Source organism: Ips typographus, linkage group LG8 (genome assembly GCF_016097725.1).
Source record: "Ips typographus isolate SLU linkage group LG8, UJ_Ityp_2.0, whole genome shotgun sequence".
Taxonomy (NCBI): domain Eukaryota; kingdom Metazoa; phylum Arthropoda; class Insecta; order Coleoptera; family Curculionidae; genus Ips; species Ips typographus.
Window position 1 is genome coordinate 4,297,580 of NC_138429.1, and position 15,628 is coordinate 4,313,207.

General features: G+C 32.8%; 1 protein-coding gene across 4 annotated transcripts in view; it reads left to right on the forward strand.

Annotated features, from left to right (window-relative positions):
- The window catches only part of Grip (Glutamate receptor interacting protein), a 121,662-nt gene that overhangs the window by 18,340 nt on the left and 87,694 nt on the right, over positions 1-15,628 (forward strand). For 3 of the 4 annotated variants that reach the window (XM_081984990.1, XM_081984989.1, XM_081984995.1), the window contains exon 2: positions 9,061-9,257. The exons of the other annotated variant lie outside the window; for it this stretch is intronic. In XM_081984990.1, coding sequence (XP_081841116.1) covers positions 9,149-9,257 — 109 coding nt within the window. In that variant the 5' untranslated portion in view covers positions 9,061-9,148. The remainder of the gene's footprint in view (positions 1-9,060; positions 9,258-15,628) is intronic. 4 annotated transcript variants of the gene reach the window in all.

The window sequence follows — 15,628 nt, forward strand, 5'->3', positions numbered from 1 at the left end:
CGGTAAAACCTTCTAGATCAGGGAGATGCCTAAGGTTGTGTAGTACATTTTCCATCCACATATCGCAAGAAGAATCTCCCATGAGCAGTTTTAGGTCCCAAATTTTCTACAGCAGCATTGACTGAAGAGGCTTCTTCAATAATCGTGAAGCTTCTTGAAATGTTTGTTTTCGTATTCGGAAGCTTTATGGATTAAGAGCACATGGAAGTAACTGCCTTTGTCTTGGACTTGGCTGATCTTCAAAAAGGTTAATTCGTTGCATCGACAAGCACCTGCGACTAATTAAATTGAAATATTCTTCTTCAATTGCCTTATCCCTTTTGGATGTTGGCTATTAATATAACGATTCGAACTTTATTAGCAGCTTGTCTAAACAATTGGATAGATGACAGGCCAAACCACTTTCTTAGATTTTGCATCCAAGAGGTTCTTCTTGTACTTGAACGATAAGCTGCTGAAGGCGATATTTGTCGTGTCTCATCAGATGGCCAAAGTATTCCAGTTTCCTTTTCTTTACCATAAATGTGACCTTTTGCTGTTTTCCGATTCTTCTGAGTACTCCTTCCAGGATATGCGGAGAACACGCCGATATATCCACATTTCAGGCCAACATCTTTTTCATAAGTTGTTCTGTCATTGTCTTCTAACAAAATTTGATATTGCGTTCTCAATCCTGGATTTGATTTCTATGGTCATGTCCCATTGACTGTGGACACCCTAACTTGTAAATATTCCTGTCCCGGTGCATTTCTTAAAAAATCTTGCCCTCTTCGGTTTGTAATTTCTTCATGCGGAGTTTAAATATGAAGTAAGTTTCCATACTTCAAAATATCAAAACTTCTATGCACTTTCAACATAGATTTAATATTTTATCCACATTGAAGAAGCAGCAAACCGTTTCTTCACATTAAAAATATAGGATAATAGAACCTCTTCTGTAATTGCTCCTTCTGCTATACCCCTTTTTTTCTCCAGTAGTTGAATTCCACCAATTCCTTCTCGTATACACTTTTACTTTTCTCTGGTAGCAGACATAAAGTTGCTTTTTGAGCTTCTTGCTGGATTTCAGCAGGAATAATCAGATTCTCACTAATTTTTTGATGATTCCGATTTTGTAAACTGTCTTGGTCGCTTGTTGACAAATAAACAAACTCTTATTGTAGAAACGATTTCAAAGCTTTCTACTTTTCAGTTTAATATTATTATTATATTGACATTTTAAAAACAAATTTATTTAGAGGCCTTTGGCACTTCCGAATAGTTATTCATTAGTAAATTTCTAGTTTTCAATCAAATTCTGAGCATTTAAAGCTTAGTTGACTTTTTCTGAGAATTCCAGCAGTATTTGGGCATTTTTTATGGAAGAAATTGCTTGGGTATTTGTCATTCCCCCATTAAATCCAAAGTTGGGAATTGTTGACATTTTGAGAAATAGTATAAGCAACGTATGTGTAAATTACATCAAAATACCAACTTTACCACATTTAAACTGTATTATTTCTTTTTGAAACTAATTTACTAATTTAACCAAATTTACTAAACTACGTTGCAGTAAAATTTCTTCAAATTAACTAAATTTATTCTGAATTGTATTATTTGAACGAACTATACATAAAAAATTACGTACATTTTCTAGAAATTCTGCTTAAATTCCGTATTGTAGAGAAAACTCGAGCTGAAACCTAAAACAACTTACTATTTTAATATAGAGCCGGTTTAAAGCCCGAGACATCGTTTAGACGACAATTTCATCTCTCGCGTTTTTTGCATTCAATGAGCAAACTTGGGAGATTTAAATAGAGGTTGGCCGGGGAATATTAAATATTCTCAGGAGAGTTACCTCAAAACTGCTGAATTTTTGTTTCATTTCCTCGAGAAAATATTATGCTAAGTTTCGTCAATAAAATTACCGTCAGTCAAACACTGGTTGGTGTAAAGCCATTTACTTTAAACTGTGGGCTAAGTGGGGCACAAACTTACTTTTAAAACTGGAAGCCTTCAACTCGTTAATATGCGCGAAACGTTTCTGCAAGGAATCTGTTATTTTAAGTTTTATAATGCCGGTAGTTGCTAGTTTGTGACTGGAAAGTTAAAGTGAACATTATATTAAATTAATTTCTGGTTTTAAGTTTTGCTGTAAGTTTTTATCATAGTAAAAAAGAGTGTGAAAGAAGTTGTTAAAACTTGATATTATATAAAGCATAATGTTAAAGCAAAAACAAGTATCTTTCAAGCAAAAAAAATCGTCTTTAAATAGTCTTTGTTTTAACAGTATTTGGTTATGGTAATCAAACTTTTAAAATACGATGATACTTGACAGTAAGATGACTAATAATAAGAAAAAGATGACTTTACTTACCTACAAAATGTGACCCTTTTGACAGTTTACTAAATGAATATGACTTCACCTTTTGGTTGTAGACATGTTTCACTGCTTGGAAAATTTTCTGCCTGAAAACTTGTTTGAAATTTTAGAACTATCAAGTCTAATATTTAGTAACTAGTGCCTATGTGCTATGTTCTTATTTCACACAGAAAATCCTACTATTTAGTGGCATAATATATTAAATAAAGCAAAATATAATTAAAATGCTGGTCGAAGTTTGTGTGAAACAAACTATACTTCTACAATGGAGTTTGCCATAAACCAGACAAAAATTTCCAAGCGAAAATGAGCCATCACGACGAAATTCTTCCTCTGTTGTATATAATAGTAGATTAATTAAAATTAAGTCTCCCATACTTGTTTTTATTTTATATTTAAGAAGTACGACCAAAAAGTAAGAGTTTGAAAATACTCACATTTTGATGCAATTTTAGAAAAAAAGTAAAATAGTCAAATATCTCGGAAACAATAAGAGTTATTTTTTTTTTTGAACAACCCTGTATGTTCAATTATGTTGCGGTTAGCACGAAGTGAAACAAAACAAATATTTTCAGTTTTTTACCTTCGCTGAAACCCCAAAAATGGCGAAAATACGAAATGTTCAACATTTTAATGCAATAGTCTAATATCTCGGGAACGGTTATAGTTACGGGAATTTTGCAAAAACCAAAAATGTTCAGAATCACTATCTGCACTTAGTGGACTGGGTTTACATCTACTTAGAACCGGATAAACACGGTCAAAACAAGTAGAGCTTTACTTTAAAATTGTACCGCTTTTTTTCTTTTTTGAACACCCTGTATTTGTCCAATCGTCTTGCGGTTAGCACGTAGTGAAAGATCAGTTCAAGACGAACATTTTGAGCTTTTTACAGTCGCTGAAACCCCAAAAATAGCGGAAATACGGAATTTTCAAAATTTTTGATGCAAAAAAGTCGAATATCGAATATCTCGGAAACGGTTAGAGTTACGAAAATTTTGCATAGGACTAAAAATATTAAGAATAGAACCGTGTGAAAGCGGTCACAACTGGCAGAGCATCACTATCAAATTTGATTGTTTTTTGGACACCTTGTATATGTTCAATCGTCTTTACAGTTAGCGCGAATATTTTGAGCTTTTTACAGTCGCTGAAACCCCAAAAATGACGAGGATACGGAATTATCAAAATTTTGATGCAATTTCTAAAAAAAAGTCAAATAGTCGAATATCTCAGAAACGGTCATTTCATCATTCATGTCAACATAATTTTTTTCACTTAATAGTTGTTAATAGGTTAGTACTATGTTACAGTAGATGTAGAGTGTTAATTTTATTGTTATTTAAAGCTAAAGTTTAAATTCTAAAGGTTGTTTAAGCTTAACTGTAGATTATGTTGATATGCAACCAAGCATTACCGTCTTATCTTTAGTGTTTGCATTAAAATAGTAAAACGTTCAGTTCAATGAAAATTATTTTTGAAAATTCTACTTGTCGGAGCACTTAATCTTAATTGAACTTATTATAGAAAATTAGAGAGTGCAACGTGGCCTTAAGGAATGTTCCCTGATTAAATGTCCGATACCTCATTGAACCGTTATGCTTGACGTGCTTTGCAACTCCTTTGAAGGAACAGAGTGGAAACATTTCCTTTTAATTAAGGTTCTTTTGACTAAAACGTTTCCTACTAAAAGGAGGTTGTTATTCCTCTTCCAGAAAGATAATTGAACTCCAACTGAATTTGTGACGTACATTTTCGAATTCGATGCACGTAGGTAAGTGACGTGTGCATAATCCTCTTTCTCCTCATTTTTGCTCTTGGAGAGCGATTTAATCCCGGAGGCGCCAGAAACTGAAAAGCTTTCAGGTGGTGCAGAAAAATTGCAATCAATCCTTTCCAGTTTTCCCTTTCTCGCCCTTTGTTGTTTCGCAGTCTGAAGGGTGCTCAAATAAGCGTAAGAACCCTCAATTTGGGGCGCCTCGTGAAAAGCACACGAAAAAGTCAATTGCTAATTTTACCCGGACGGCACAATTAATCAACCTATGACACACCATTTGTTTAATCTAACTTAGAAAAGATTGAGACTTTTTATTTCTAAACAACGATTTATAATAAAATTCGGTAAGACAATTAATCTTACTTAGGGCAGGAGGACCAAATTGCTAAAATTCTTCCGTCCAGGGTGGAAAACTTATTTAGGGCAGAACCTTCAATACCTAAACCGATCGTCTTTTCAAAATGGGACGGATGAGTTATACGTTTATTATGTTATCGTCCTCACCGCAAATATTTGCACGAAACACCCTTGCAATGCAACCGATAAAATAAAACCACCGATCGCCTAAAACGTGAGAAGAAGGACTTGGGAAGACTTTAAATTACGTTCTATCGGGGATTATTCTTTAGTACACAGAACCGTATTTAGGTTACCAGTTAATTAAATCCTTGAAAAAAGCTCAATATGTTTGCATAACAGTGCATCTTTGTAAATATCTCAGAAATCTTTATTACAGCACATATTCTTGACGAGGAGAATAGAGTAATCCTAAAATATACAAGGTGGTTTCTGAGATATCAAAACTTTTTTCAACTATCGAATTTCATTTGATCTATTTTCCAGATCACGTGACGTCTTTTACTAATTTGACAATTGTAAATGACAATATCAAACTAGTAAACCTTATCAAAAAAGTCCAATTTGTAGTCGAGTTTTTTTAATAAAAATTGGTGGCAACACTGCAACAATACGAAAACCTCAAAGGAATTACTATAACAGAGGAATTACATAAACTTTTTTTTTGTAGAGTCAAAATTTGGAGAGGAACTTTTTAAAACAAAAATTGTCTATACCAAATAGCAGAATTGAAAAATGGTATCAGTTATTCGAGTTGTCGAACAAAATTTCACTGTGGCAACGTTGAAATTACAAAAATAGTTTAAATGTGTTTTTCTTGGCCCTTTAAGTTATATTTTTTTTTACCTCAAGCCTCTACGATGAATAGTTTTCTAAATACAGTAACTTGCATTTTTACTTGGCCACCCAGTACAGCTTTCTATGCAAAGTAAGAACAGTTTTAGTACAGCATATAGTAGGTTATGATAAATAGGGTTGAATAACCCTAAAATATACAAGGTGTCTCATATAAACTAACTTGTGTTAGCTACGCTTACAATGCATTTCACTACGTAACTAAATTTGGGTAGTGTTTGGTCCCAAAATAGACAAAACTTTGTTTGGGTTTCTTGGGTCCCAAATAGTGGGAGTCCACTGAGAGCTTTCGGGAAATTTGATAAGCTCAGGAAAATCAGAAAAATGCACATTTTGAGTTTTTGCCAAAATGTTCCCTATAGTTTGGCAGTGAGCAGAAATGTCCGGTGTTTAGGCCATTTCAAGCCAATTTTTACCCATTTGAAGCAACTTTCGAAGTTAATAGAAAAAAATTGACCCGACATCAATGGGCTTGGCTAAAATATCAAAAACTATCCTAAATTTAGCTAAAAACATGGACTTTTACGATTTTTACCGATTTTGGAAATTTTGCCATACCAAAATTCGATGTTGCCTATTTTCAATAACTACTAGTTTACATCCACAAAAGAAGAAATAACAAATAAAGAAATTGTCTTACAGAACCGCTAATAACGTTACATTTACAGGCAATATATTAAGTTGCTGACTTAAATCAAAAATTTGCAATTTACTTGTAGATTTTACGTTTGCTGTTATTCATTAACCTGTACTGTTTTTACATCGCAATTTGTTATAACAAAAATCGAAAAATCGATATAAATCATATGTGCATGTTTTTAGCTGAATTTACGATAGTTTTTGATATTCTAGCCAAGCGCATTGGTGTCGGGAATTTTTTTATATTTATCTTAAAAAAATCTAAAAAAATTGCTTACAATGGGTAGAATTTGGTCTGAAATGGACTATTTTAAGTAGGTTATGGGTTAGACAACCTAACCAAAATTTGGGTTAGCTTCTTTTGAGGTCTTCCTGGACCCTCACATTGACCAAAACACCGAAAATTTCCTCTTCTCTCGAAAATATAGGTGATTTTCAGTTGCAAATTACAACCAAACCAAATGTCCTTCTTAATAGATTAATTTTTCGCACTAGAAATCCATTAATACTAATTTAAGTGTATTTTTCTTATTCTACACGTTTTGAACATTTCTGGATTTCATTAGTTTCCATTTGGAGGAACTAATCCAAGTAAACAAGACTATCCGATGTAAACTAAACATTACTGTCTCTATACTGCTTGATTGCTCTGACGGTTTTCCGTCTTATTTTGTTTATTTTCGTTGACTTGGCAAATATCGTCTATAAACACTTTCCGTGTCATAACAAACCGGAGAAATTGTATAAAAACTTAATATTTTGATAACATCTCTTTGAGCAATTTAGGCGACAACCAATTAAAGAGAAGAAATAAACGTTTGACAGTATCCACCCCATCAAATAATAAACTCTGAAGGTAATTGCAGACTGAATGTATTTCACTTTGGCTTGGAACGACATGAAATTTTTCAAGCGAACAGCTGCAGCTGAAAAATAACGATTTATGGAATTGCCATCTCGATGTTGCAGCTCTTCGAGACCTGATCAAGCGAAATGAAATTCGAGCATGCACTAGCCCATACGATATCTTCAAATTGTATCTATCAACTTAAAATTTTATTTATATCTTTATCGCCAATATTTTGTTCCGTCAGAAAATTTTGCTATCTCGACGTTTTAGTTTCGTATCAATTACGAGCAGCTTCTGAACCTATTGTTCTATTTTGTCTACTTAAGTTTATGCTTCGTTAACCAGAAAACTTGATGTGAAGTCATTTAAGATTATTTAGCAGAATTAGCAAATATTTAGTTTGAAGTAGAAGTCCATATATTTAGTTACTAAAGCAATTTCTGGTGTATTAAGATGTTGTCTAGCCTAACGTAGTAATCTAACAAATATTTTATTTTGATTTGGCTTATTTGAAGCCCAGGAAACTAGAAGAGATTTGGGAACACTGTAAAAATCATAACTTTGGTCATTTTTACGTCAAATTAGCCATACAAATTATGTCGAAGGAAAATGATATACACTGAGGAAGTGATCGTAACTGTCTCCCGTTACGTAAAAGTGTATCCCGACAGGCTCCTGTAACTCTCATACTTCTAACAAAACGACTGCCAATTATAAAGAAATATTACGATAATGGCACTGCCGGGAAACTTAAAGTAGTAACTTGGTGGAAATAACACGATTACTCATTTAAATGTTTATTAATGGCGCCTTTTCTGCACGGTTCAACAATATTTCAGAACTCTGTTGTTAATTAGAGAAAAATTTTCCTCTCTGTAAATTATTTTGTTTTGATAGCAATTCGTCCTAGTTTAGCAGATATTTTAGTTTAGCATGGGAAAACTGGAATGATTGAGTAGGAATTTTAGGAGGATTCAAGAGAAGGCTAATTAGAATTCAAGCTATGGATTGTTGAAAATTATAAAATGATTGTAAGACTGTAAGTAGTCTTTACAGCTTCAAATGGCCAAATTTGACAGAAAAGCAACACTTTTATACTTTTCTTCGTCGAAACTTGTTCACTAGTGATCTGAAACTATAAAATTAAAAACAGTTGCTAATTTGAGGAATTGCACTGGAAGTTGTTTTTAAGATCCATGGAATCAAATTTGACGGTAGGGACGTTAAGGAATACTTTAACATTTTGCTTACATTACGTCACAGTTGTCATAACTGTCAAACTCACTTAATCATGCGTTTTGTAACTCTGAGAACATAGTTTGTAAAAGAAAATTCTCGATAAGTTACCGTTAATTCTTCGTGGAGAAAATTACCTCTAGATAGGGTTATTACCAGTATACATCTAACCAAAGTATGTGCTATTGGTTCTCTTAAAACCACTTTAAGTAAGTAAAGTAAAAAACCATCAACACTACTCAATTAATCTATCGGGGACAGATGTTAGAATACTCTTGGCCTACATCGCTCTATAAATTCAGCCAACCTCTAAATTAACCAGCATAGTTATTCAAACCTGTTATTTTTGTCGTGTTTCACGACTGAAGGAAATACTCTAAACGTTTTTCGTTTTAATTTAACAAAAACTGTGGAACAGGACATCCTGAACTCATGCTGCCTTTGCATTTAAATTACTCCTAATTCTCAAGAAAAAATTCTACAAAAACCTTTTTCTACCAAAATAAGAGAAGTCTTAACAGTATTAGCAGTGTTTTCCCAATTATTGAGTTTCATCACAGATGTGCTTTAATCAAGACAATTTAATGCATTTCAAACATCCATTTTATAATATGCGCAATCTAGGCGCCATCGCTCCAAACATGGGGTAAATAGGTTCTCACTTCGGCGAGCATCCTTTCCCTTAATATGAAAACCAATTAAGTTTAATAAGATCCGTAAAGTTTCCAACTACATAACCTAACATTCTTGAAACGGGATGGGGATGGGGGGAGACTGGAATTCCTTTTTACCCCACGGCTTACACAAGTACAAGAACTATGCAAATAAGTTCGATTTAATCCAGAAGCGCCATACCCATTTCTGTTTTTTTTTTATCGTTGTTGCTATGCGCTCGTTCCAATTCCTATCTTAAGGAGGTTGTTTAGTTTGGATTAAGTTTGGTGTTATTAGAAAATCGATGTCTGATTTCTTGTTTTTCAGATTGAACTTTGATAGTGCGACCGACATGCTGCTAGTTGTACTTACTGGTAAAGGGTGGAAGTAGAAACTATTCAAGCTGGCGGTTACCATGAAACTTTGGAAAGTGTTGGCAAGGAATAGTCACGTTTATAATAATGGTGTTGGACAGGAAGTTCCAGTAGTTAAAGCCCATAAAGTTCCAACCATTGAGTTACACGGTAAGTATTATTCATCACGTAAAATGTCTCTGAATAGTGAAAGTAAAAATGCTTTCAAGTTTGCATGAAGAGAGAGAGAAGTCAACAACTTAATCAAGACAAAAATTGATTAAAAATATAACTGTTAACAATAAGAGGAAATTCAAACTATTTCCTATCTGCAGAGAGCATTAGATCTGGTATTCTTGAAAACTTTGGAAAGAAAGAAGTTTAGTGTGGATAAATGGAAAAAAAGTGACTTTAAAAGCGGAAATTATTCTATGGACATTCTTAAAAAGTTTTTACTTGGATCCATTTAAAATTACTTTAGCATTGTCTGACAAAAGAACTAAAATAATCTAGTAAATTAGAACCAAATTCAGTATAATGCAAAGTATTGTGTATTTTTAAATAAAACGTTGCATTTTCAGCATTTTCAGACTCTGATTAACACTATTCAAATGAAAAACTTCAGGTATTACATACTAACGTTATATTATACATGGTGATTTGCTGCAGAACACGAAATATTAAGAACTAAAATGTAACAGGATTGACAGGACAATACTCAGTTACAATAGGGTGAGTAATTTAAAAAACGAAAAAGTTCCAATTAATAGAAAACACCTTGTATGATATAATTAATGGCCTCTGCACTTATCTGAACGTGTGTTTCCTCTAATTTGAACATTTTGGTAAATAAGGTGACATAACATATTTCAAAAAATTGAACCGTATGTAAAATTTTATGAGGAATCTAAATATGGAAAAATATACAGCGTGTTCCATTTGAAATTGTAGAAATTTGCATACACCCCACAACTATTTCTAAATTGCAGACCTGGTGCCAACTTTTATAGAACAACAAAAGTTACGCAAATGGCCTTGTTTTCCAAAATTAAGTAAATAATAGTTATTTATGCAACAAGTGCAAAAAGTACATCTTTTTTTCATGGACAAAAGCACAGGAAATATAGCACTAAAAATCATTAAAAAAGTGAACTTTCTTGCACGATAATATAAAATATAATAATGCATTAAATAGTCCTGGTAATAGTGAATTCAACACAGTGTGATCTTTGTTGGTTCTTATACCAAAAAGTGGCTGTGAGTTAACTGACTAAACGTTCCATGAAATGTTTTAGGCAATGTCACGTGATACTAGTGCACTATTTACTAAAGTGGTCACGTGACAAAATAATTACTATGAGTAAAGTGATAAAATACTCCAGGTCTCACCAACACCACAAATTGCAAAATATTATTTGAAATTTTCAGAGTAAATTTTAACAGTTATCACATGACCCTAGATTACCATTTACCGCGACAGTCAGGTGACCACTATCCAATTCATTTTCAGAATAAATTCGTGACATTAGCACTCAAATACTGTCCATAAAGCTATAAAAGATTCACTTGAAAAGCAAAAGTGTTTTAAGCAGGTAATTCAATTTTATAGTTCCCTGGACAGTTTTGTTATAGTTTTATTCTTCAGCACAGTGGGTAGTTTGTGATTGGTTTAGAAAAAAACAGTTTTGAGCTGGCTGATGTGCACTATTAAATAAAATAGATTTTTATTTGTAGTAGATCCTTGTGGACGGATAATGTAATTAAATAAAAAAGCAGAGATTTCTGTTGGTATTTCATGATCAAACTTCTGAAAAACTAATGTTCTTTCTTAAGATTGAACTTGTAAAACTAATTTAAACTTAAAAAAAAATCTTACACCGGTTTTACGGTAATCGCACCCCTTTTTCAACTCAGAAAAAAAAAAACATTTTAGGTGCTTAACCAATTTTGGCCGCAGAGAGGCCCAATTTAAATTTATCATCCAGAAATGTAGCCGCCTACCCTCGAAATAAAATAATCGCCGCCAAAATCCTCCCCTTCCGGTCCAGGAAAATAAACGGTCCAAATTACCTTTAACATAAAATAATTAATTTAATCCCCTTTTTGGTCTCATAATCTGCAAAGAGGTTTACCCAAGAACATTTTCACTGAAAAATTACTTTCAAACTAAAATGCATTCAGTTTTTACAAGCAGTTGGATAAACAGTATTCGAAGCAAGCGCTTCAACTAAATTTTGTAAACAGTCCTCCGGTATTAAGTTTTAAATTACGAGTTTCATTTTGCTTGAAGTTTTCCTAAGTTTCCAAGTCATTATCGTAAAGCAACAAGTGGAAATGTGTGTTTTCGACCGATAGTTTCATATTTTATTGAAAAAACTGTCATTTGTACTTTGTTACAGCTTAAAGCAACATATTTTGAGTAAATGTCGAAATCTACTCCATAAATTGTTTTTTTTTTAATTTTATTTTTCCCTAGATATGAACAAAAACCATTATATGACACAATAACGAACGGTTATTAAGTTAAGTATTTTTCTTCACTAAAAAATCTGAAAAATCAATTTACGGGCCTGATTTTTGTTTATTACATTCGGCTTAAGATTTTTCGTAAATATAATGTGTTGAAAATAACCAAACATTTTTCTTTCTGCATTATTTTTGTGAGCTGTTTATTTAGACTTAGATTTTGTAATTTTCAGGGTGAGTATGGTAGTTTCAAGCCCTTGAAATCCACTTTAACCACCTTAAAAAGTGGTAAAAATGCCAAATAACTAAGTTATTTTGCTAATAAATATAGGTTTGATCGAAATTGGCAACTTCCAATTTGACAGTCCCTAACTGGGATATTTTGACAGTTACGTGGTGATACAAAATATCAAGTTAAAATCCACATTTGACCACCCTGTATATTGTATATAGTAAAAATGTCAAGTAACTTAGTAGTGTCATAATCAATATAGATTTGCAGTAAAATCTGAATTAGACAGTTTCCACTTTGACAGCAGTTGCACTTTCTGTCTCTCTCTGACTTGTCTGAAGTTTGCTTCTCTTGTTTTTGCTTTCGCTGTCTCTTTCTTATTAGTTTCCTACTAGTTTCTAGGAAAAGGACTAAACAAAAGAGAGAGTTGGATAGATAAAAAAGAGTCAGAAACAAAAAATAACAAGAAAATACCATGCTGTCATATTTTCTGGTCGAAAACGAGAACCAGAGACTGTCAAAATAAACAGTGAAAATTGCCAACATGGAAAATTCAAATTCCAATTTTTTTTTAATTTTCTACTGATATATTTTAAGTTGAATCACGTGACCATGACAGCCCCAATGACCACCTGTCAACCCAAATCACATGACGAGTGTCACTGTGGTTGAAATTTGCTTGAAGTAAGCAGCTGTCTTTGTGGGTTTCACCATAAGAACTCAAAATAGTACCAAGCCTATATGGTCCATAGAAACAAATACATTTTTAGTTACGCAAACAATTTATATATTTAAAAAAAATTGTGTAACTTATATATAATCTCTTTCAAAACTGTAGGAATTAAAAAATTAAAATAAAAAATTATTACAGGAAACTTGATTTTAAACAACCCTGTATAAATTGTCATTTAAAAAAAAAATATATGGTTTTAAGCGTGTTTCTGAAATACTAATTGAACTCTAAATAAATCTTTTTCTCTGATTTCTCAAATAAATCAAAAACACTATTTTAGTTTTGTCTTGAAATAACCTCGACCAACCTTATTTAGATTCATGTCTAGCCTAAAGGAACGCAACATTTTCGCCTCCATCTGTCAAAAACTACGGACGAAATGTTTTTCTTGGGCACATATTTCAAACGTCCAGACAAGACAAAGAGGGTATGTGATGATTAAGTACGAAACCTTAATTACTCTTCTTGACTGCACAAACATTCGATGTGCGCTATTACGGGATAAATTAGCGCAGAAAGCAAAATAATACGTTTTGTTGTTCCCCGATTCAAAAAATACGTTTGGCCTTTAGGGCACAATTAACAATAAGATTTGTCGTTGACGTTCGTAAACAACTTGGAGGAAGTTTTAATTATTCCCCATAATTAGGCCTGTCTGTCGCTGGAATTTTCGATGATAATTTCGTTAAATTGACAGGAATTTGGGGGCGAAAAAACACGAATGATTTATTAAGTACGTTTGTCGGGAGCGGCAAGATAATTGGCGTTCGGCGAAATTGCGGATATTTTTTTTTTCCTTTTTACATGTGGGCGTCAATTTTTGGGCCCGGACAGGCTTTGTACGACATGAAATAACGCGATTTGGCAATTAATCTGTTAATTTCCTCACGAACGAACCTGGTGCCTGGATGTTTTTGAACCAGCTTCAAAGAACATAACTGACAAGTCTAAAGCTTTGTAGTTTAGTTAAATACTAAACCTGGGGATTCGTATTCGAACGAATCAAAGTGAAAAACTCACTTCCTCTAGTGTAAATCATGTCTTTAGATGTCTTGCTGATATTGTTAAAATATTACAAAAATCATCTACATGGAAGTTGCAAATTTTAGTGTAGAAGCTACTAAGGCAACAGACTTAGTGCCCCAAATTTAAAAATTCTCAAAATTAAACTAAATTTTTGAATTTCTGATTAATGTGCTTTCAACTCATGTAAGTTCCCATATGGATTTTGCTCTGTAACTCCGTTGGTTTAAGGAGGAGAATTTTGAAAATTTTAGTGTAGAAGCTACTAAGGCAACAGACTAAGTGCCCTAAATTTAAAAACTTTCAAAATTAAACTAAATTTTTGAATTTCTGATTAATGTGCTTTCAACTCATGTAAGTTCCCATATGGATTTTGCTCTGTAACTCCGTTAATTTAAGAAGGAGAATTTTCAAAATTTTAGTGTAGAACCTACTAAGACAACAGACTAAGTGTCCTAAATTTAAAAATTCTCAAATTTAAACTACATTTTTGAATTTCTGATTAATGTGCTTTCAACTCATGTAAGTTCCCATATGGATTTTGCTCTGTAACTCCGTTATTTTAAAGAGGAGAATTTTCAAACATTTTGGCTAGAAGCTACTGCCTTAATAAATGCCCTAAATTTAAAACTTTAAACTGAATTTTTGAAAAAAAGTTTGAATTTCTGATTTGTTTAAATTCGCTATTTGGAGGAGGAATTCCAACAAATTTTGGGTAGAAGCCACTAAGGCCACTAACTAATTATTCCAAATTTAAAAATTATGTGTGTTTTAATTAACGTAGGACAAAAGAGAAGAAAAACTTCTGAGAAAATTTTAGGTAAAAAGCGAAGAAAAAAAAAAGATCGGACGAGGAAATATTAAGAGGGTTGTATGAAGAAAATGGAGAATTCTGGAAAGGAAAACAATGTTAGAAGAGATTGATTCAAGAGTATTGTCCAAAAACTTGTGGAGAAGAAAGAATATAGTAGAAAATGTGGTGGTGAAATTGAATGAAAGGAGAGGAGAATATTTGGGCAAGCGAGAAGAAAAGAGTTAATGGAGAGTTTGTAATGTATGAGTGAATAGGAAAGTTAGATGGATGTAACATGACTCAACAGAGTTGAAGTTTTAGAATGGCAAGTAGATAAGACTAAGTGAACATAAATATGTGACATTTAAAGGATTAATAAGAGTATAATTTTAATAGAAGGAATTAACAAAGACTGTATCTAAAACTCCTAAGACAGAGTGTGAAAGATCGTAGTTAAGTGAAAGATCAAGATGATTAGGAATAGGAGAAAGTAATGAGGAAGACGAATAGGATAGAAAGTCTGATGAATGACGACAGGAATTTGACAGATACAAAGAAAAAGACAATGTAACGTTCAGTGAAGAGAAAGTGGAAGGAATGACTGGAAATTTGAAGAAAAACAAAGCGTGTAAGGATGACAAAATACGGAATGAATGTGTTAGATATGTGTGAAAATTGTATAAGAAAGACATGTTGAGTATTTATGGGAAATGCATGAAGAAAAATGTTTTTGAGAGAATGACTTTCCAAGGAAAACAGAGGTTCCAAAACCAATTAGTTATGCACTGTAGAACTGCTATGACAGGAAAATCAATAAGATCTAGCCTGGACACCACGATTATAAATCTTGCGTGTAATGGTTGAAAGAGTATGGGAATTTACCTTGACAAAACAAGTGCCTTATTAGTGGACAGTTTTAGAAAAATCAACCAAAACGATTGAGTCGAAAAATAGAGTGAAAAATGGAAAGATGTGTTAGCTATAGAATGACCAAAGTATAGTATAGCTGAACCAAGAAGACTTTTGCAAGAATAAAGACAGAATTGACAAAAATGATTAAGTTAGTAAGTTTTTGGAAAATAAGGCATATCGTCTTCTTTCTCTGCGGTTTGCAGAAGTGGAGAATTTTGCGGTATCATGGAATGCGTGGATAAGTTCAAGCCCCAACAAAGTCAGGAAAGTAACTCTCCATGATTACTACTTTTTTAATAATCTCTTCGTTCAAGTTTGGTTTCAATTGTAACATTTTGCATCTTATACCAGAAATACATTGGTAAGAAGAATTAAAACAAATA